Source organism: Typopeltis vanoorti, chromosome 4 (assembly GCF_054136105.1).
Source record: "Typopeltis vanoorti isolate ZY-2024b chromosome 4, IOZ_Tvanoo_1.0, whole genome shotgun sequence".
In the NCBI taxonomy this organism is placed as follows: domain Eukaryota; kingdom Metazoa; phylum Arthropoda; class Arachnida; order Uropygi; family Thelyphonidae; genus Typopeltis; species Typopeltis vanoorti.
The window spans coordinates 47,015,589-47,038,441 of NC_143552.1; the positions used below are offsets into that span (position 1 = coordinate 47,015,589).

The 22,853-nt window shown below is 35.6% G+C and overlaps 1 protein-coding gene across 1 annotated transcript in view; it reads left to right on the forward strand.

Annotated features, from left to right (window-relative positions):
* The window catches only part of SMC3 (structural maintenance of chromosomes 3), a 450,203-nt gene that overhangs the window by 376,251 nt on the left and 51,099 nt on the right, over positions 1–22,853 (forward strand). Inside the window, exon 29 of the mRNA XM_090391130.1 lies at positions 22,543–22,720. Within this exon, the coding sequence (XP_090247256.1) occupies positions 22,543–22,720 (178 nt within the window). The remainder of the gene's footprint in view (positions 1–22,542; positions 22,721–22,853) is intronic.

Consider the following 22,853-nt stretch of genomic DNA (forward strand, 5'->3'; position numbering starts at 1 on the left):
ACCAACTAGAGAGTGGTTTAATGACATCGTAGAATGGACTGGTTTAAGAATGATGGAAGCAACAGACAGAGAGAAATGGAGAAGAGCTGCTCATCTGCTGCAACCCTCTTGCTAGAGGATGCTACCAGACGACGACGAATGAAACTTCAACATTTTTTGGGGGAGGGGTCATATTTTAAAATACTCCTGCTGCAAGTGCCTTCATTAAGCTAATGCGAATTTATATGATAAGATTTGAGCAACTGAATATACATTCAGAGATATATTTTTCAATTAACTGGTCTTGTTGGACTGAAGTAGGAAAGATTACAGGAGTATGAAACCTGATAAATACCACGTAATAGCAATGGAGTTTCTTGTTTTTAGGGGAAGGTAATGGCTGATGGATTTGGTTAAATTTAAAGTGACAGTGAGCTGAAATTTCTTGGGAACCCTTGCAACATGTTCTGAGGTACCTGTTACACATGCAATGAGAATTCTACAAATTTCATATTTGGAGGATATGGAGAAAACAGGTTGAACATTGTTTTTATTTTTCATTATATCTATTGAAGAAAAAAAGTTTTCTTGGTAGTTTAGAGTTCTTTTTGAAGAGTTAGTTGTAAAGAGCAAATTTTGTAGGCTCTTTCTTCTTCTTCCTCCCATAGTCCACAAAGGACCATCAAATAGATATCAAGAAATATTCTTCACAGAAATCTTCCACTCACTCCTTGATTGACACTTTGCTTTCAGCTCTGTCAGTGAAGTACCTATCCAATTTTTTATATTGCCTATCCAGTTTATTCTAGAACTGCCTCTTTTTCAAGTTCCTGGAATAAGCCCTTCAAGAACTTTCATTTGGAGACCATTATATCTACTGATATGACCAAACCAGATGAGTTTTTTTCCCTTCAAATCTTAGTTATGATGTTATCTCTTGAACTGGCAAAAGAACTGATTTTTTGTCTTACTTCAAAATTTGTGACATGATCAGTGTTGATATCTTTAGAAGTCGTCTATAGCATCTCATTGCATTATTTTAAATTCTCCAACCTCTTTTCATCATCTTGTAGGAGGATCCAAGTTTTACTTTCATATAGAAGTACTGAATTAACTAGTGTGTCAATAAGGTGTAATCTGTTTGTAATTGTAAGCTTTGTATCTGTCCATATCGGTTTTAGTTTTTGGAGTACTGTTGTTGCTTTTGCAATTTTCATTCCAATATCCTGTCTTGATCTTTTCTTTATTAAACATATTGCTTAGGTATTTAAACTGATCAACTTTTATAGGTGTATCCTTAAGTAGGATTTTTTCAGTTTCTGACACAACACCTCCTTCTAGGTCAAAGCACAGATATTTGTCAATGGATACTTATGATTAAGCCATAATTTTCAAGAGTAGAAGCTAACTTTGTGGTGATTTTCTAAAGATCTGATTTGTTTTCTGCTAGGAGATCAAATCATCAGCAAGCTTCTTTCTCTTACTATCACTACAATATCACATTTCTACAGGGCTTCATTTACAACATATCAAGGAAGCAGTTAATTAACATTAGTGATAACTTGATCCCCTGTCTTGCTCCATTCAAAAGGGAATGCTATAATTCTCCTTGATTTCAACCATCATATTAGAAAATGAGTACATGATTCAATCAGTCATATTATTTTGCTATCTATTTTCTAAAGGACATCATGTTAAATAGAATCAAAGGCTTTCTGTAAGTCAATAAAATTAAGGCACATTACTTTATTATATTCTATGTAGTTTTCTCCAGCAATATGGACTGTAAATATATGATCACTTGTGCTCCTGTTCTTTCTAAAATCCAGCCTGGAAGTATGAAAAATTGGATTCCATTTTTGCTTCTATATGTGAGAGTAAGATGTCCAAAAATATTTTGCTTGGATAGCTGATGAGGCTAATCGTCCTAAAACGATTGCACTTTTTATTTAAATAGGCACATAAAATGGGAATAAAAATAATTGTGTGTCATTCTTTTGGCACACAGTTATTCTTTTAGTATTCTGCATTTCTTTAAGTAGTTCTGATGGGATATTGTCAATGCTTGCTATTTTTCCCTATATTTGATCTTAACATGGCTCTTTCTACTTCATCTCAAGTATAGGATAATCAGTGTTCTCTGTTATCATTAGGATAATCTCCTCTAAATTTTGTTGTTCCAGACTATCATGATACCATCTTTTCAATACTTTATAATCAATAATATTTGTTCTATCCTCATCCTCAATTATCCAGCTCTTACAAACAAAAAGTTTTGTTAATTTTTAGTTATTTGGTATGCTTATTTTATGAAGATTATCTTCAATTTTTTTGCATTTTTCAGATAACCACTTACTTTTTGCAAGCTTTTTCTCTTTTTTTTATTTGTCTATTTAAATAATTATACTGTTTGTTCTTTGTGCCATAATGTTTCTTTAATTCTCATGAAAACACAAGGAAATAAGTAAATAATATTTATTTAAAGCCATATAAATACCAGATAATTAAGGGTCAAAGCTGTATAACTGAGAGGAGACCTCCACATAGCCTTTAATGGAATGCAGAGAAACCGACCAGGGCTTCTGACCTAATGTCCAATCCTCACCTTCTCGTGATGCACCCTGTTGGGTATCTACTTGGATATTGAACGAACGAGGATGGGCTGGCAATTTGGGATTTAGCCAACCAAATTGTATTCTTATTGGTTAAACCAAAATAAAAAATGGTGGTACAACATGACAGAATTTCATGCCGGCTGGAGGCGTCGCCCGGTTAAACAAGGCCCCCGTTGTTTTCGCCAGGGAACCAGGGCGAACAGCGAAAACTCAGCTACTGGAACAAATCTGAAAAGAAACCCCAACTCAACATCACCGGAGTTAAAGATCGGTACTATCAACGTAAGAAGCCTGAATGGCAAAGAAATGGAGCTAGCTGAGGAATTAGATAAGTACCAGATCGACATAATAGGGGTGACCGAAACAAAAAAGACCAAAACTGGTGAGATCTTTGTGAGCAATAAATACAAAATGTTATATTCAGGCAATGACAATCAAGGAAAAGAAGGAGTAGCCATATTATTCAACACAAAATACGAGGCTAATCTTCTTGAATGGCAGTCAGTCTCAAGTAGAGTAATGTGGGCAAATATGAGAATGGGGAACTGGACAATGAGACTTATTTGTGCCTATGGTCCCACAGAAAGTTCTACTAAGGTAGAAGTGGAGGAGTTTTTTGAGGCGTTAGAAAAAGCAACAGACACAATGAAAAATGAAAAGTTGGTCCTTGTTGGGGATCTAAATAGCAGAGTAGGAAATGATTGTGAGACATACAAAAATATTTTGGGAAAATTTGGAGAAAAGAGCAAAGCTAATAATAATGGCAAATATCTGTTGGATTTCTGCTCAGGACATGGACTGGTTATTACTAACACCATGTTCCAACATAAAAATGTGCACAAATTCAAATGGAGAGAAGAGGCTAGGAATAAGAAAAGTCTCATTGACTATGTTATTGTTGATAGTGATGTTTTCTCCCTGGTGCAGGACACCAGAGTGTACAGAGGATTTGAAATTGGAAGTGATCACTATTTAGTCTTGAGCAGGATAAAATTGAATTTCATATTGAAAAGAATAACATGTAAGAAAGTTTTAAAGCGAATAAAAGTTGAGCAGCTCTCAGATGTGAACTGTAGACTAAAATACACAAAGATTATTGAAGAAAAAATGAAAGAGTTTGAGAACAGGAATCAAACCTTGGAGATTCAGTGGCAAACTGAAGAAAACATTGATTGATTCTGCCAGAGAGGCACGTGGTGAGATTGTCTGTAAGGATAAAAAAAATCAGAACTCCCTGGTGGACACAGGAAGTTAAACAGGCAGTGAAGGAAAAGAAGAAAGCATATCAAAAGTTTCTGTCAAATAAGTCAGCTTGTGCTGTTAGAGAATACAGAGACAAATGCAAGAATGCTAAACACTGTGTAAAACTAGCTAAACAAAAGTCATGGGAGGACTTTGGCAAGAATATAGAAAATAAATATCAAGAAGGTGGCAAAATATTCTGGAGGTTGTTGAAGAAGCTTAAGAATGGAGGAAAAAGGTCTGTAAAAGGAATTAGAGATGTAAAGGTGACATGAAAACGGGAAAAAAAGATATCATTGAAGTATGCAGTAATTACTTTGAAAAACTGCTAAATGAAACAAGCAGTGATGACAGCACAGTGGTAAAAAACACTGACCAGGTATGCAGTCAGGAATACATATCCGTACTTGAAGTAGAAAAAGCCATCAAAGGCTTGAAATGTGGAAAGGCAGCAGGAGTAGATGATATTCGACTAGAAATGCTGAAGTATGGTGGTATAAGAGTCTTACAGTGGCTGCACTGCATAGTTCAGAAAGCCTAGACAGAGGGACGAATTCCTGATGATTGGAGTAGAGCTCTCATAGTACCCTTATATAAAAAGGGAAATAAAACTGCATGTGAGAATTACAGAGGTATTTCCCTACTGAGTGTTCCTGGCAAGATCTATGCAAGTATACTTGAGAAACGGTTGAGAAGAATTGTGGAAGAAAAACTTGGTGAAGAACAAGCTGGATTCAGGCCAAATAGAGGCTGTCAGGATGAGATCTTCACTTTACAACAAATAGTCGAGAAAGCATAGGAATATAACAAAGATCTGTATTTAAGTTTTGTCGATTTGGAAAAGGCATATGACAAGGTGCCAAGAGAGAAGCTATTCAATACGCTGCAGTTATATGGTGTCAATGGGGCATTATATCAAGCAATACTTAGTCTTTATTTGAGTTGCAAGTCAGCAGTTAGAATTGAAGGAAGTACAGGAAGATGGTTTAATTTTAAATCTGGTGTGAGACAAGGATGTACATTATCCCCTCTGTTATTCATTATCTATATGGATCACATCATGAACGAAATTGGTATTAAACATGATATCAAAATTGGAGATGTTAATGTCAGCTCTTTGCTTTATGCAGACGATGTTATACTTCTAAATAAATCTGCTACAAGTCTGCAACATTCTCTGACTAAATTGAATAGCTGTTGTAATAGATATGCTATGAAGGTCAACAATAAAAAGACAAAGACGATGAAAATAGGCAGAATCATTGAAAATGTCAACTGTGTTGTGAATGGAGAGCTTGTGGAACAAGTAAAACATTTCAGCTATTTAGGCACGATTTTTACTGAAGATTTTTACTATTTCTATATTTAATTTTCTAAATTAAATATAGAAATAGACAACAGAATCAGCAAAGCTGGTGTGGTAGGAAGTCAATTGAATAAATTCATATGGAATAAGAGAGAAATTAGTCAGAACACTAAATTAACTGTATACAAGACAGTGTTCAAACCAGTTTTAACTTATGGATCTGAGAGCTGGGTCAGAAATAAAACACTTGACCAAAGACTAGAGACCACAGATATGAGAGTCCTGAGAAAGATTATAGGCGTGAACAGATGGCGTCAATAGCAATATCATATTAAAAACAAGGATATTAGGAAAGAACTTGACATTGTCAGCATCCAGGAATGTGTTAGCAGAGCTAATCTCAGGTGGTATGGTCACTTAAACAGAATGGGCGAGGAAAGATTAGCAAAACAAGTGTTCTCTGCCAGGTTGGCAGGAAAACGACCCAGAGGAAGACCAAGATATAGGTGGATTGATACGGTACAAAGTGCTTTAGACGATAGAAATATAAGATCTGATAATGTTGGAGTCTTGACAAGTAACAGACTGATTTGGAGGAAAATTGTAGATAGGAAATTAATAATGATGTAATTTTTTTCATGTAGTACTATCATATCCTGTACACTCCTTGAGGGTACATGGCAGGAATTTGATGATGATGATGATAATTTTATGGCTTTTTTAAATAAATATTATTTATTTATTTCCTTGTGTTTTCATGGGAATTAAAGAAATTATACTATTCATTGCTTCTAACGTGCCAAATTGACTGTAATCCTCTCCGCTGATCTCAATCCCCTAATATTTCTTTGGTCCAAAATTTAATACTGCATTCTCTTCCTGGAATATTTTCAGCTGCTTCAATGGCTGTCCTTGAAAACTGTTGGTAAGAGGCATCAGAATCAAGAGAGTCAGCAGGAATTTTAGAAATAGGAGAAAGCAATATTTGTTCTTTAGTTGTATTTAATTCGATTTGTGTAAGGTTAAATTTTTGCCTTATTTTCCTCTTGGTTCTAATTTGAGATTTCAATCTAAATGTTGCTATGAGTGAATTATGGTCACTTCCAATGCCAGCACCTGGGAAAGATCTAATTCTTGCTCAATTTATACATGTTGTATATTTAGTTTTTATAAATATATAATCATCTAGGTTTTGAATTCTTCTATATGGGGAGATCCAGATCCTTTTTTGTGACCTGAGATAATTACTTCATATTTTTTTGGGATGGTTGATGAACAAAAGATTGTTGCATTCGGGGGGGGGGGGGGGGCACATAAAGTTGGTTTATAGTAGAATAAAGTAGAGGGAGAGAAAGAGACCAATCCATTTCACATTTAAAGTGAACTTTTAGAAATTGACAATTTTCCTTGTAGTCTTTTTGAAGATTAAATTTGAAGATATTCTGTGTGATGGACCCAAAGGGATACTTTTGGATTTATAGATTATTATTTTTTTATTTTTATTTTTTATTATTATTTTTTACTCCAAATAATCTAAATGGTAGATAGAATCATAGATAAAGGAGAAACCTCATGAGAGTCCCTTTTGTTTGTTCAGAGACGTTATCTTTTCAAGTGAAATATCCTGAATTATTAACAAATTTGAATAAATCTATGGTGTCAACTAGAAGATCAAGAGATAAATTTTACGATGTGTCTATTAGGAATATTAATGAAGAGGAGGTAATATCAAAACCAATTTATCAGAAAAATTATTTTAATTCTTTCATTTCAAAGAGAAATTCTGTCCTCTCACAGATCTTTCAAACTCATATGAAAAATATTACACAATTTTTCTGTAAAATCAGAGTTTAAAAACTTGATTCTTCTGACATTGTGATAAGATTTAGTATCACTTCTCTCTTCACTATTACTCTCTCTCTCAGGCTGACACATGAAATATATTATTTTCCAGCTGATATTGGTAGATTAGTTCAGATTTGTTACGAATTCAGGATATTTCACTTGGAAAGATATAAACTCCTTATACAAATAGGAACTGCCATGGATTCTCCTTTATCCCCGATTCTGTTATTTAGAACATTTGGGGAGAAATTTTTTAGTTTATAAATTGAAACCAATCCATTACATTAATGACATTTTTACTATTTGAAAACACAAAAATCAAGAGCTACAAGTCTTTCCACTTCAAAAAATCTATTGTCTGCATCCTATAATCAAGTTTCTTTTTGGAAAAGAACAAGGAGTGTTATTCTTTGTAGATGTTCACCTTTAATAATGTGGAATCGTAGCTCTCTCTCTCTCTCTCTTTACATCAGCCTACCACAAAACTAATGAATAGATGCTTTATACACCAATCTTGTGTCAGCAACTCACAAACTTTGCTGTTCGCATGCAACTCTCCAAGAATAAAATCTAACCACCAAGGAAAGTTGTTTTCTCAATGGTTATAATTAAAAAAAAAAAAAAAAAAATTATCAACTCATTCTCTCCACATCCTCCAAATCATTATGAAATTTGCAGAATTCCTATTCCATGTGTAAAAGATACATATTACAAGGATTCTTGGGAAAATTTAACTTACTGCCACTTTCAAATCTTTCAACCAAATCCAGCATTTATTACCCTTCCCTTTTAGAGATAAGCTCTCTCCTTTGTTGTTACTTGGTGTTTATCAAGTTCCATACTCCTGCAACTTATCCTACTCTGGTCAAATAGGCCAGTCCATTGGAAAAAAAACATACCTTAACATTAACATTACATTCAGTTAATTAAACCACATTAAGTCCAATTTATCAATTTGACAATTTCCATAGGATCTTTATGAATAATGCCTAGTTGCTGCATAGAAATATTTTGAAATAGATGATTGATGTCTTTCATCGCCTCATCAATGCCCATTCATTGATGTGATGTATTTATGTCAGGAAAGACCAGAGGTAAATGTTGGTCCAAGCAAGGAGATCCGATCTTGTCTGATAATTTGTGTATTACTAAGTATAAGGATAGGTGACCTGGGATCATTTTTGCATGAGAAAAGGCAAGACTGTGTTTTGGTGGCCTTTGAACATGACAAAGTTATCCTTGTCCCATTTAAGAATAGTATGTAAATCAATGTTTTAAGGCACTAGCTGTAGATTATCTTATAGTCTGGGATTTCAGAGTACTGCATAGTTTGTCAAATGAGTAGGATGAGTTTAGAGTACTATTGTCTGCAAAGCTGTGGATAGGATTAGTAGTTATTGTGAGTGGGTAATTTATGTACAGGAGAATGTGAAGACGATAAGACAGAGCCTTGCATTTCAACATTGGTGGTGAAACTCGAAGAGAGGAAGCCATCTACCATGACTTGCAGAGAAAACAACCAGACAGCAAGCTGATTACCCAATTACAAAGAGTGGCAGGGAGACTGAAGGATAGCAATTCACTTAGTGGGCCTCAATGTCACACACGATCGAAAACTTTGGAAACTTAGCCTTAGCAAGGGACCAGAAGGCATAGCTCCCATTTGGACAGGAGGGAAGTTTTTTTCTGATGCCTTTATGAAATCTTATTTGGATCTGCTGATATATATTTATACTTGGGAAATTATTGACTGTTTTAGTTATCTAAGGTGGCACTTTTTAAAATTGTCTATTATTGTTTGATTGCCTTTCTGTAATCCTGTACTGAAAATGCCTATGACCCCTCAGGCAGAAATTCTACAATAAATAATGGTTATCACATCCACTTAACATGCAGAAGGTCTCAAGTTTGAGCCCTGGCAAACACAATAAATTTTGCTGGCCTGGTCGACTGAGTGGTTAGCTTATCTGATCTCCAAACAACAGGTCATGGGTTCAAATCCCATGGTCATGAATGTTTGTGATTGTCTTTAGGTGGGAGATGAATTTCATCACCTAATGTGAGACCACTGCCTGCTTATTGGATGCCTGAAGTGACTTGAAGAAGTTCCATGTTTGGTCTCTAGAGTAGGGTTTCTGGACCATGTAAAAATAAATTTTTTAAAAAATTACAAAAAGTATATAAGCTTGATAAAAATAGGAGAAAAAAAAAACAACCTTAGCCCATCCATGGTACAAAATGTGCTGCAAGTTATTTATAACCTTTTATGGGTGGGGGCAACATAAAAAAGTTTTAATGTGAATTTTCCTCTTTTTTTTTTTTATAGTTATAATGATTATACCAATTTACAGTATTCCAATATCGAAAAAGCCTTCTTCCCCCATTCCACCGAAAACACCTCTGACCCTCTATTTCTCTGGTTCTCAAAAAAGGAGAAAAAAAAATTATCTGCAATCCATGATAAAAATGCAGCATATATTCAATGACTTAAAAAACTCATTCAGCCCAAAACAAGTATAAAAAAGTTATCAGTGATTCTATAGCAGACTTCATAAGAATGAAATGCAATAAACTTACCTCCTGCTCAACTAGCCGTCATGCCTTCTGGTCCCTTGCTAAGGCTGCTGGGCGTATCTTCTGCCCTTCCTATTCCCAACTCTCTTGCATCCTGATGGCACTATGGTAACCTTACCCAAGAAGAAAGTGGACCTCTTGGTAACATTTTTTAAAAATCAAACTCCTGCTTAGACCTATGCTTCCCAAACTTATGGATGTAAAGGCCCCGTTGGAAAAATTAAAATATTTCACCCCCCCCCATCGAAAAAAAAATCGTAATACGGACATATATTATTATAATATTTATAGTATTTATATTCAATACAAAACATACACAGCGAATATTGCAAAAATCAAATGTAAATATTACATTTTTAGCATCTTACATACACATTTGACATGGCACACACTTAGTCTTAAAACATTTTAAATTTGTTTTCATTATTTCATGCCCCCCCCCCCCAACAAAACTAACAGTCCAGGGGGGGGGGCTGCAGCCCACAGTTTGGGAAGGACTGGCTTAGACAACCAAGGCAAAACACCTGCACTGTCACAAATTGATCATTGCATGCTTCCTCTGAACCTTCTCCAGAAGAACATCAGGAAAACCCTGATTAATCTGAATAAAAATGAGGCTCTTGGTCCAGATGTGCTCAAAACTTTGACCCCAGAATTATTACCCATTCTGTATCACATTCAACTGGCATCTCTTTGACATCATGGAAACAACTTCATCCAGCCTGTACTTGAAAAGGAGACAAAATTTATTCATCTATATCAAAAGTGATAGAGAAGGTTATTAACAACAAGCTCTTTCACTACCTGGTGACTCATCGATTAATCAGCAATCACCGATATGGCTTCCACCATTGTTTTACAGCCAACCTCAGCTAATCTCACTCACTTTTAGCCACAGGTCATGGAAATATTTGGAGAAACCTGTGTGATCACTCTTGATATTCAAAGGCATTGAATTGTTTCTGTCATCGAGCCCTCCTGAACAAGTTATCATCTTATGGTCTCCCTATTGCACTTTGGGATTGGATGCCAGCTTCCTCAATGATCATTCATTGCATGTATGGTGGATGGCTTCCCTTCCTCTCATCAGATTTCTTTATCAATGCTGGAGTACCTCGAGGTTCTGTACTCTCACCCATGCTCTTCCTCCTTTACATCAGTGACTCTCTCTTTCTGACTTCAGATCTTATACACAGTTTGCCAGTGAGAGCACCCTTCATTTCTTATTCGATTAACCCTGTAGTACTTAAATGTTAGAAGCCTCAATATCTTCTATTCTATAACCAATGACTTAAATACTAATAGCCTCAACATCCTCAAATGGGATGAAGACAAATTAGTAAATTTCAGTGTCATAAGAACTTAGGCCTGCCTTATTCCTGGCAAGAAAGATCCTACTTCACTCCCACTTACTTTTGATAAAGTTCCAATTTCCTTTAAAGATCAGCTTTCTCTTCATGGGCTGACTGTCACATCCACTTTATCCTGGCACAAATATATTACATACATAGCTTCCTCAGCCTCTAAAAAACTTAGTTTTCTTTTCTGTTCAAAACATTACATCTTTTCTGCTCACCAACCAACCTTGAAATATTGTTTCCATATTTAGGGTGGTGTACCTAATACTGCCCTAAGAATCGTTGATGGTATACAGAAGAAGATGATCTGCTTTATAGGTGACCCTTCCCTCAGATTCTCTTCTTTAGTCAATTTCCCATAGATGCTCTTGTGGCTTTTCTATTGGTGCTTTCATTGGCATTGTTCCTCTGAATTAGCCACTACCATTACTGTAGTTCCCCCTTATGTGCAGTCAACCCCAGTCTGAAAATATTAAATGGAAAATTCAGAAATAAATGATTTATAATTATATCAGCAAAGTGTATATTAGATTCAATATTATTTCAAAGCCAAATGTTTATAGAAACTATGAAAGTTTCATAAGTTGATCTGAGAGAGCTTACGAGAATATGATCCTCGGCATCCTCGAGTTGCCTTAGCTGCTTAAGTCAAGTAGTGCAAGGTAAGGCAACTCGAGGATGCTGAGGATTGCATTTTCGTAAGCTCTTGGGTCAACTTATGAAACTCATGGTTCCTACAAACATTCAGCTTTGAAATAATGTTGGATCTAATGTTTACTTTGCCTATGTAATTCTCAATAATTTGACTCATTTCCCATCTGTTTAATCCTGATTTTTCTTTTTTTTAATATCAAATTCCACATACAAAAGATTGTGACACTTACAGTGCATTGTTACCATGTGAGGGTGAGAAGGTGAAGAGTGAAGGAGAAAGGATTGACAAAGAAAAGAAGTAGATGGAATGAAAGGAGAAAGTGGAGTTTTCATTTTCTAAGTCTGAAGTTTAGCAATGCATTAATATCAACACGCAGCCACACACACACACACACACACACACACATTGGCCATTTTAGAGTATTGTCAATGAAAATACTTATAGTAGAGACTTAAGGCAGAAACCATCTGTGTGAGAGAGAGAGAGTGATTAAACTATGTGAGAGAAGTCATCAGTTTAACAGATGGCTATCTTCTGGATAGCATCAGGAATCCTTAAAGAGGCTTAATGTACACCACTCCAGATGTGCATGGCATTAGGGTTGGGTGGATTTGGGATTTATATGCTGTCAGCAGTTGTGCAGATAAGAAATAGTGCTTTAAACAGAAAACCTAATAGTTGTTATCCTTGGTGAAAACAATATGGGGGAGACTGTTCCAAAGTACAGAGGTATGGCTCAATGAAGGCAGAGGATGAAAAGTTAGTTCAATGGGTTTAGAGTTGAACTGTATATGGGTGTTGACCAGCAGCTGCTTATGTTTGTATATGATTAGAGGGACATTCTTTCCTTTTTTAATTATTTTTTTTTTTTAATCAGCAGTCACTAAAAATTTTTTTAAAAAATGTATGATAATCTAATATTGCTAAATAGCAGATGTCCTACAGTAGAACTTATCAGTACTTGATAACTACTTTAAACAGTGTTGCACAACCCAGTCGAATAAAACTAAGTCACTACTACTGATTTAAAGAACTAATCAAGCTATTCTCCCAATACCTACTTTAGAAATAACTTGGTTAAATACAATAATTCCTCCAAAGTATCGCAGAGTGACTAGACAAATCCTTGACCTTCAAAGAACATTTGACAAAGGTTACTAGTAAATTAATAACTCACAGTAACATCTTGTAGAGACTAGCACACTCTTTTTGGAATGCAGATGTCATTATGCTTTACACAACAGTTTTGGAACAGTGTATTCCACAGCAGAATATTGTGCTCCAGTTTTGCCTAACAATGGTCTGCCTTGTTGGTTAACTTTCATCTCAAAAGCCATGAGATCTATCTCTGAAACAGTAAGATTAATTGTTCCAGAAATAGAAGGTTGATCACCAACTTGTAACAATATTGCTCCTCCAACAACATGGAGGAATAAGACTTTATGCAACATGGAGTAAAATTACTAAGAATAGTGATTTGCCCATACATGAAGACATTCCCTCCCACAACTACTCAGAAATCTAGATAAACTTTGACTTTCCAAAGTATTCTACATTACAATACCTGAGAGATGCCAGATGTTTTACAAATTGAAATGGATTAACTGTCCATACTCTAATTAACTGTCCATACCCTTGACCAAAACCATTAAACATATTGTAACTGGCTGACTGGTATTCTGGATTTGTGATTTGTCCTGAAAGTTTTATGGACTTAGAATAGGAAGAATGTAAGTAGGCATAATTCTGGAAATAAAGAAGAGGTAACATCAAATTCCTGATATGTACTCTCAAGGGGGGGGGGGGTACAGGATACGATAGTACTACATGAAAAACTTACATCATTACTAACCTCCTATCTACAATTTTCCTCCAAAAGTATTTGGAGGAAAATTACCTGTCAAGAACTCCAACATTATCTGATCTTATATTTTTGTCTTCTAAAGCAATTTTTACTGTATCAGTCCACCTATATCTTAGTCTTCCTCTGGGTCTTTTTCCTACCAACTTGGCAGAACACTTGTTTTGCTAATCTTTATCTTCCATTCTGTTTAAGTGACCATACCACACCACCTGAGATTAGCTCTGCTAACACATTCATGGATGCTAACAGTGTCAAGTTCTTGCCTAATATCCTCGTTTTTAATATGATATTGCCATCTGTTTATGCTGCTAATCTTTCTCAGGACTCTCATATCTGTAGTCTCTAATCTTTGGTCAAGTATTTTATTTCTAATGCAGTTCTCAGATCCAAGAGTTAAAATTGGTTTGAACACTGTCTTGTATACAGCTAATTTAGTGTTTTGACTAATTTCTCTCTTATTCCATATAAAGTTATTCGGTTGACTTCCTACCATAGCAGCTTAGTTGATTCTGTTGTCTATTTCTATATTTAATTTATTATCTTCATTAAAAATCGTGCCTAAGTAGCTGAAATAATTCACTTGTTCTATAGGTCCATTCACAATGCAGTTGATATTTTCAGTGCTTCTGCCTATTTTAGTTGTCTTTGTCTTGTTATTGCTGACCTTCATACGATATCTAGCACAACAGTTATTCAATTTAGTCAGGGAATCCTGCAGACTTGTAGCAGATTCATTTAGAAGTATAACATCATCCACATAAAGCAAAGAGTTGACACTAACATCTCCACTTTTGATATCAGGTTTAATACCACTTTCCTTCATAATGTGATCCATATAGATAATGAATAGCAGAGGGGATAATGTACATCCTTGTCTGACACCAGATTTAACATTAAACCATCTTCCTGTACGTCCTTCAATTCTAACTGTGGACTTACAACTGAAATAAAGACTAAGTATTGCTTGATTGCATGAAAGGCAACAGAGAACTGACATGCATACTTTTTTTTCTTTCTCCAAGTAATGATGAACAAGTCAAGACAGAAGAATGAAATATGCACAAGAACAGATGGGACCCCTGGGTCTGATATCATGCAATATGCTACCGGGGGGGGGGGGGTATCAAGCAGGAAAAAATGGCCAGTGTGATCAGAGAAATTAAAAGAATGAAGATATCAATTCTTGGAATCTCAGAGGTTAGATGGAAAGGGAAAGGAGATATAAGAACAGACGATGGATTTCAATTTATTTACTCAGGAGGAGAAGAACATCAAAGGGGTGTTGGATAAAAGGATAACTGATATGGTGGAGGGATATTGGCAGAGATCTGAAAGAGTGATCTTTGAAAATAAAGGCCAAACCTAGAAATATCCGTATAATTCAAGTATACTTGCCCACAACAGATCATGCAGATGAAGAGGTCCAAGAGATCCATCAACAAATAGAGGAATGTTTACAAAAATAACAGAGATATACTGATAGTAACAGGGGATATTAATGCAAAGATAGGGAAAGGAAGAGAGGATGGTCTGGTTGGCCCTTGGGGCTTGGGAGAAAGAAATGAAAGGGGAGACAGACTGGTGGAGTTTTGTAGAAGACACAAATTGATAGTGACTAACACCTGCTTTCAACAACATGAGAAGACTGTATACTTGGAGAGCACCTGGACAGAGAGGTGAAGAAATGAGAAATCAGATTGATTACATTCTGATTAACTCAAGATATAGAAATGTAATAAAAAATGCAAAAACTTATCCTGCAGCAGCCTGCAATAGTGATCATAACCTGCTTATAATTAAAGTAAAAATCAGATTAAAATGAATAAATAAAGAAATTGAAACTAGAAAAATAAGAATTGATGGACTAAAAAGAAAAGATATAAGAGAGAAATATCAAGCTGAACTAGAAAATAAGATCAGCAATATTGATACTGATAGACCTCCACAAGTAATCTGGACTGATTTAAGAAAGAAAATCAAGGAATATGCTAAACACTTTCTTGGTGAGGCAGAGAGGAAGGAAGCTCTAGATTTCTGAGGAAGTTATAGAAAAAAATGGAAGAATAAGAACAACAATGGAGCCCAAGTTAGATATAAAGAGATCAGTAAACAAGTAAAAATTCTGGCTAAAATGGCAAAGGAAGACTGGCTCGATCAGGTCTGCAAGGAAATAGAGGAAAATGATATGACAGAGGATATGAGAAAGGTCTATGAAGGCTTAAACTTGATTTCAGGGAAGAAGAGAAGGACAAAAAGCAGTGCTTTGAAGGATGAAAGAGGAAAGAATTTGTTGGATAAAAATGAAAAAATAATAAGGTGTAAGAAGTATGTAATAAGACTTTATGGAGATGACAATAATCTGGAATGTGATCAGATAGAAAATGATGATACCCCAGAAATTAAGGAATGGGAAACTGAAGCAGCCATTAAAAAAGTAAAGGATAGGAAAGTTCCAGGAGTGGATGATATTCAAGGAGAGCTGCTGAAGGCATTGAGAAAGGAAGGAATAAAACTTCTATCCATCATCTTTAATAGAAGTCTGGAGGAGGATAGAATACCTAAAGACTTCGTAAGATCTATTTTTATTCCTATTCCCAAGACTACAGGAATGATGGATTGCAATAAGCGTGGAACTATCAGCTTGATTAGCCACATTGTAAAAGTCCTAATCAACATAATATCTAGAAGAATGGAAATAGATGATAGAGAGAGAATTAAATGAAGCACAGTTTGGTTTCAGAAGGAACAGGGAAACCAGGGAAGCTATTACAACACTACAGATATTGGGAGAAAGAACGATCGAGTGCAGTAAATATTTATATCTATGCTTTGTGGATTATGAAAAAGCTTTCGATAATGTTAATCACTGTTTTATTTGATATTTTGCATAAAATAGGAATAGATGAAAAAATTATCAGACTGTTGTTCAGAACATATAAAACTGAAGAAACCAGGGTTAGATTTGAAGGAGAGGATACTGATTGGATGATGAGGGAGGCCTTGGAAGACCTGAAGGATGGAATAAAGATAAATGGACATCTGATAAATAATATAAGATATGCAGATGATATTGTACTTATGAGCGAAAGAGAGGAAGGTTTGCAAAGAATTTTGAATAGACTGAACAGGGTTGGAAATAACAGATATAAAATGAAAATAAACGTTCAGAAGACAAAAGTAATGAAGATTTCAAGGAAAGGAAATGATGGGATGGAAATCACTTTGAATGGACAAAGAATAGAGAATGTAAAAAGTTTTGAATACCTTGGAAGTTGGATAACAGATAACAATAGATCTAATTATGAAATTAAGAACAGAATTGAAAAAGCAAAAGCAGCATTTTTCCAAATATACTACATATTAGGAAACAGAAATGTGGACAAACAGTTAAAAGTAAGAATCCTCAAGACAGTGATCGGGAGCGTATGGATGTGAGTCCTGGACAATCAATAAGGAGATGAGTGACTAATTTAATGCATTTGAAATGTGATGCTTGAGAAAAATGGATCGTATCAGCTGGACTGAAAGAGTGAGCAATGAAGAGGTTCGTAAAATTCAAGATGAAAAGAGTATATTGCTAGTATCCAAAGAAGAAAAATAACGTTTGCAGGACATTTGATGAGGGGTTCTTCTGGAGAGCTCCCCAGAATAGTATTGAGGGAAGGAGAGGAAGAGGAGACCCCCGACTGCAATGGAATGACAACATCAAAGACTGGACAGGCAAGCATCTTACAGAAGCAAGAGATAGAGAGGCATGGAAGCAGACTATTCATCAGCTGCAACCCTCTTAAAAGAGGAGGCCACAGGATTAGGATTAGGATTGCTTGATATAATGCCCCCATTGACACCATATAACTGTAGCGTATTGAATCGCTTCTCTCTTGACACCTTGTCATATGCCTTTTCCAGATCTACAGATCTTTGTTATATTCCCGTAATTTCTCAACTATCTGTTGTAAAGTGAAGATTGATTCTGACAGCCTCTATATGGCCTGAATCCGACTTGTTCTTCACCAAGATTTTCTTTCACAATACTTCTCAGCCATTTCTCAAGTATAGTGCATAAATCTTACTAGGAACACTCAGTAGAGAAATACCTTTGTATTCTCACATTCAGTTTTATTTCCCTTTTTATATATGGATACTATGAGAGCTCTACTCCAATCATCTGAAATTCATCCCTCTGTCTAGGCTTTCTGAACTATGCTGTGCAGCCACTGTAAGACTTTTATACCTCCATACTTGAGCATTTCTGGTCAAATATCATCTACTCCTGTTGCCTTTCCACATTTCAGGCCTTTGATGGCTTTTTTTACTTCAAGTATGGATATATATTCCTGATTGCATGCCTGTTGAGTGTTTTTTACCACTGTGCTATCACTGCGTGTTTCATTTAGCAATTTTTCGAAGTAAAATTATTCCATACTTCAAGGATATCTTTTTCTCCAGCTTTCATGTCACCTTTATCATCTCTAATTCCTTTCACAGCACTCTTTCCTCCATTTTTGAGCTTTTTCAATTACTGCCAGAATGTTTTGTCACCTTCTTCATATTTATTTTCTATGTTCTTACCAGAGTCTTCCCATGATTTTTGTTTAGCTAGTTTTACACACTGTTTAGCTTTCCTACATTTGTCTCTGTATTCTCTAAGAGCACAAGCTGACTTATTTGCCAGGAACTTTTGATATGCTTTCTTCTTTTCCTTCCCTGCCTCTTTAACTTCCTTTGTCCACCATGGAATTCTGATATTTCCATCTTTGCAGACAACCTCACCACATTCCTCTCTGGCTGAATCAATCGGTATTTTCTTCAGGGCTTGCCACTGGATCTCCAAGGTTTGGTTCCTGTTCTCAAACTCTTTCATTTTTTCTTCAATAATCTTTGTGTTTTTTAGTCTATAGTTCACATCTGAGAGCTGCTCAACTTTTATTCGCTGTAAAACTTTTTTTACATGTTATTCTTTTCAATATGAAATTTCATTTTATTCTGCTCAAGACATCACTGTCAACATCACTATCAACAACAACATAGTCAATGGGACTTTTCTTATTCCCTGCCTCTTCTCTCCAGGTGAACTTGTGCACATTTTTATGTTGGAACATTGTGTTAGTAATAACCAGTCCATGTCCTGAGCAGAAATCCAACAGGTATTTGCCATTATTATTAGCTTTGCTCTTTTCTCTAAATTTTCCCAAAATATTTTTGTATGTCTTACAATCATTTCCAACTCTGCTATTTAGATCCCCAACAAGGACCAACTTTTCCATTTTTACTGTGTCAGTTGCTTTCTCTAAAGCCTCAAAAAATTCCTCCATTTCTACCTTAGTAGAACCTTTAAAACACCTTCTGTGGGACCATAGGCACAAATAATATTATATCTCATTGTCCAGTTCCCCATTCTGATATTTGCCCACATCATTCTACTTGATGTTGCTTGCCATTCAAGAAGATTAGCCTCATATTTATTGTTTAGCATACTATAACTGCACCTTCTTTTTTCCCTAATTGTTATTGCCTGAATATAAGATTTTGTATTTATTGCTCAGAAAAAAGTAACCCTTATGTTAAATAATTTTAACTGACATTTTCGCTTGTGTATCAAAGGAAACTTTATAATAAAATTAGTTTAATCCTTTTTCCAAGTGTGAGCAAACAAAGTTTGCGCCTGAAAGTATCTTCAGGACTGGGGTAAGGTGGTACAACACCAGGAAACTCATTGCAAAGGTGGAGCAAGATACCAACACTCCTATCTCAGTATCTCCTATAATGCAAAACACATCTCCTTGCGGATATGTCTAATGTTATGCATTAAGGGAAGGGCCACTACCCAGACTAGTTTCGACCTTTATTGAGGTCTCTTCTGTGGGAGCCAGGCCCAAGTGGAGATACCAGGCAGAAGCATTAGCAGGTCATCTCTATCTATAGGAGCTGCCAAATGGTGTGCCACCCTTTTTTAATAAATTACTCTGGATTTAGGGAAAGATGTTGAAAGTTTATTTTTCACTTGGTTAGAGTATAATAAATTTAGTTTAATCCTTTATCTAAGTGTGAGCAAACAAAGTTTGCACCTGAAAGTATCTTCAGGACTGGGGTAAGGTGGTACAACACCAGGGCACTCGTTACAAAGGTGGAGCAAGCTACCAACACTCCTATCTCAGTATCTACCATAATGCAAAACACATCTCCTTGCGGATATGTTTAATGTTAATGCATTAAGGGAAGGGCCACAACCCAGACTAGTTTCGACCTTTATTGAGGTCTCTTCAGTGGGAGTCAGGCCCAAGTCGAGATACCAGGTAGAAGCATTAGCAGGTCATCTCTACCTATAGGAGTTACCAAATGGTAACATTAGACATATCTGCAAGGAGATGTGTTTTGCATTATAGGAGATACTGAGACAGGAGTGTTGGTAGCTTGCTCCACCTTTGCAAGGAGTGCCCTGGTGTTGTACCACCTTACCCCAGTCCTGAAGATACTTTCAGGCGTAAACTTTATTTGCTCACACTTGGAAAAAGGATTAAACTAAATTTATTATACTCTAACCAAGTGAAAAATAAACTTTCAACATCTTTCTCTAAATCCAGAGTAATTTATTAAAAAAGGATGACCCACCATTTGGCAACTCCTATAGGTAGAGATGACCTGCTAATGCTTCTGCCTGGTATCTCCACTTGGGCCTGGCTCCCACTGAAGAGACCTCAATAAGGGGCGAAACGTCTGGGTAGTGGCCCTTCCCTTATTGCATAACATTAGACATATCCGCAAGGAGATGTGTTTTGCATTATAGGAGATACTGAGATAGGAGTGTTGGTAGCTTGCTCCACCTTTGCAACGAGTTGCCCTGGTGTTGTACCACCTTACCCCAGTCCTGAAGATACTTTCAGGCGCAAACTTTGTTTGCTCACACTTGGAAAAAGGATTAAACTAAATTTATTATACTCTAACCAAGTGAAAAATAAACTTTCAAAAGGAAACTTTAGTATAACAAAATTAGAAACAACACAATGCACAATTAAACAGTAAGATTCTTAAAAAAAACACCACAAAACTTTGGTCAATAAATTCCTAATTAAGGAAAGGTTAGCAGATTTCAAAAGTACTATCTTTCATAAGGGAGAGAAATATAGGTCACCAAATCCGTTTAAATTTGGACAGTGTGATAATGTTTCTCAAGTTTCCTTATAAAGTGTTCCATAAAGAATCTGCTCTTATGCAGCATTTTTGTTTTATTCCACAGAACCCTATGCTTAGTGGAGATGGCTTATACAGCAAGTCCAGATGGTTTGGACTTATGATACTTGATATAAAATTTTATACCAGAATGTAAATTATGTCAGTCCTTTGCCCAAGCATAAGCAAGCAAAGTATGTGTATGAAGTATTGTCATGAGTTCACATTAATTGCCTCAGTATCTTATAATACCCAACATGCTTCCTTTTGGATGTATACATTGTGGGAAGGGTCGCTATACAGACTGGTTTCGACTATCAGTTAGAGCAAAACTCTAGAAGGTGCTGAGGTCAATGCAGAAATCATCTATCTTCCATATACATACAAGTAGTAGAACTGTGTGACTCCATATTATTAAAATACACTGAACCAGAGATAATTGTAGAAAGTTTTTCCACTTGGTTACACACAGAGTAAACTATGCGACAAGATTCTTCTTTAGAGATATTTGTATGGCTTACACATGTAATAAAAATATAGAATTTTATAACTAAACTCTGATATATTTCATCCAGTGTAACATAAACTTCTTCAAGGAGAAAGACCAGTAACTACATTGTGAGACATAAGCTAGTAAGCAGATACTATATGACTCGTGATTCAGATTTTGGATGAATTAACAGTCTTTCTCCCTAATGATATCCTTTTTACATTGGATGAAATGTATCAGTTTTTGAATGAAATTCTATATTTTTTCTACTTATGTAACCCATGTAAATATCTATAAATATGTCTAGTATGCATATTCCCTCAATATATTTGATTAAATTATATTCTTATTTTAATCCTTTACCTGGGTGTAAGCAGACAAAATTTATGCATTAAGTACAGTATGGTTCAAAAAATAAAAAGAAACAGTAATAAATACAGTGATATATGTTATGAAGTTAATGGGTTTATTAACAAAGAAATATATGTTTACACATGATATATACATCCACAACTTTCAGTGGAATCTTGGTCGAACAAAGCCTTAATGACAGTAGATTGCATGCTCGAAATGGACACCTTGTCTTTTCAAGACAGGTTTCGTAGTACATGCAGAGGTTCTTTGTCATCTTGGAGAACAAGGGTTGGAGTATCTTCTGGACATATCCCCTAGTTCTCACTGGTGGTGGGAGAACTAGGGGACATCTATGGAAGCTGGGCAAGGGTGTTAGAGCTAGGTTCTTTACTTTTAGAGTGGTAAATGAGTGGAATAAGCTGCCAGAGTCTGTTGTGGGTGCTGTGACAGTGACTGAGTTCAAGGCAAGGTATGATAGATATTGTGAGAATGTTGTATAGTTGTGTGGACATGATGTTTAGGGCCTCCCTCGATGAGTCTAAGGACTCCCTGGAGTCGCCCGTAATAATAATAATTAGCATCATTTCTGCCCATAGGAGCCAATAGCTCACTTGGAATCAATAATTTTCTTTATCTGGAAACAGAGACTTGGGTTTGCATCCTATTTAAGGATATGATGAAACTTCGTAAAGGTTTTTATCAACTGAAGGTGAGTTAACTATTCTCATTACATAGGTGGCAGGGTTTTATTCTATCATAACAGGAAAACCAGCTCTAAGAATACAAATGCAGCTTACAGTTATAATACACTAGCCTGATATCATTAGTTTCTTCAGCTGTTAATTCCAAATGTTTTGTATTTCAAAACATTGGTATATTCTAAGACTAACTGTATCTATTTTCCAAATTTTCTAGTTAATCTACAAATGCAATTTTTTTATTTTTTTAAAATAATGTTCAGTTTTCTTGGTGGTAGTTTTGTTACCATTGTCATTCTGTTGACATTGGATATTTTGTTCAATGTACAATTCTTATATGCAGTGGTCACACCATTTTTCTCTGCTTAATCTACAAACCTTGTTTTTTATAGGTTTCTTTTACAGGGAAGACAGGTGAAATGAAAGAGATGCAGCAATTATCTGGCGGACAGAAATCCTTAGTTGCTCTGGCTTTAATATTTGCCATCCAAAAATGTGATCCTGCTCCCTTTTATCTTTTTGATGAAATAGATCAAGCCTTGGATTCTCAACACAGAAAGGCTGTATCAGGTGGTGTATTTGTTGGTTAAGTAGCAATGTTGTTTTCTGTGACTTATTTTAACATTTTCTTGATTTAGTATTATGGAAAATAACATTTCAGCTGAGAAAGAAAACAACTTATCAGATAAAATATCTTTTTAAA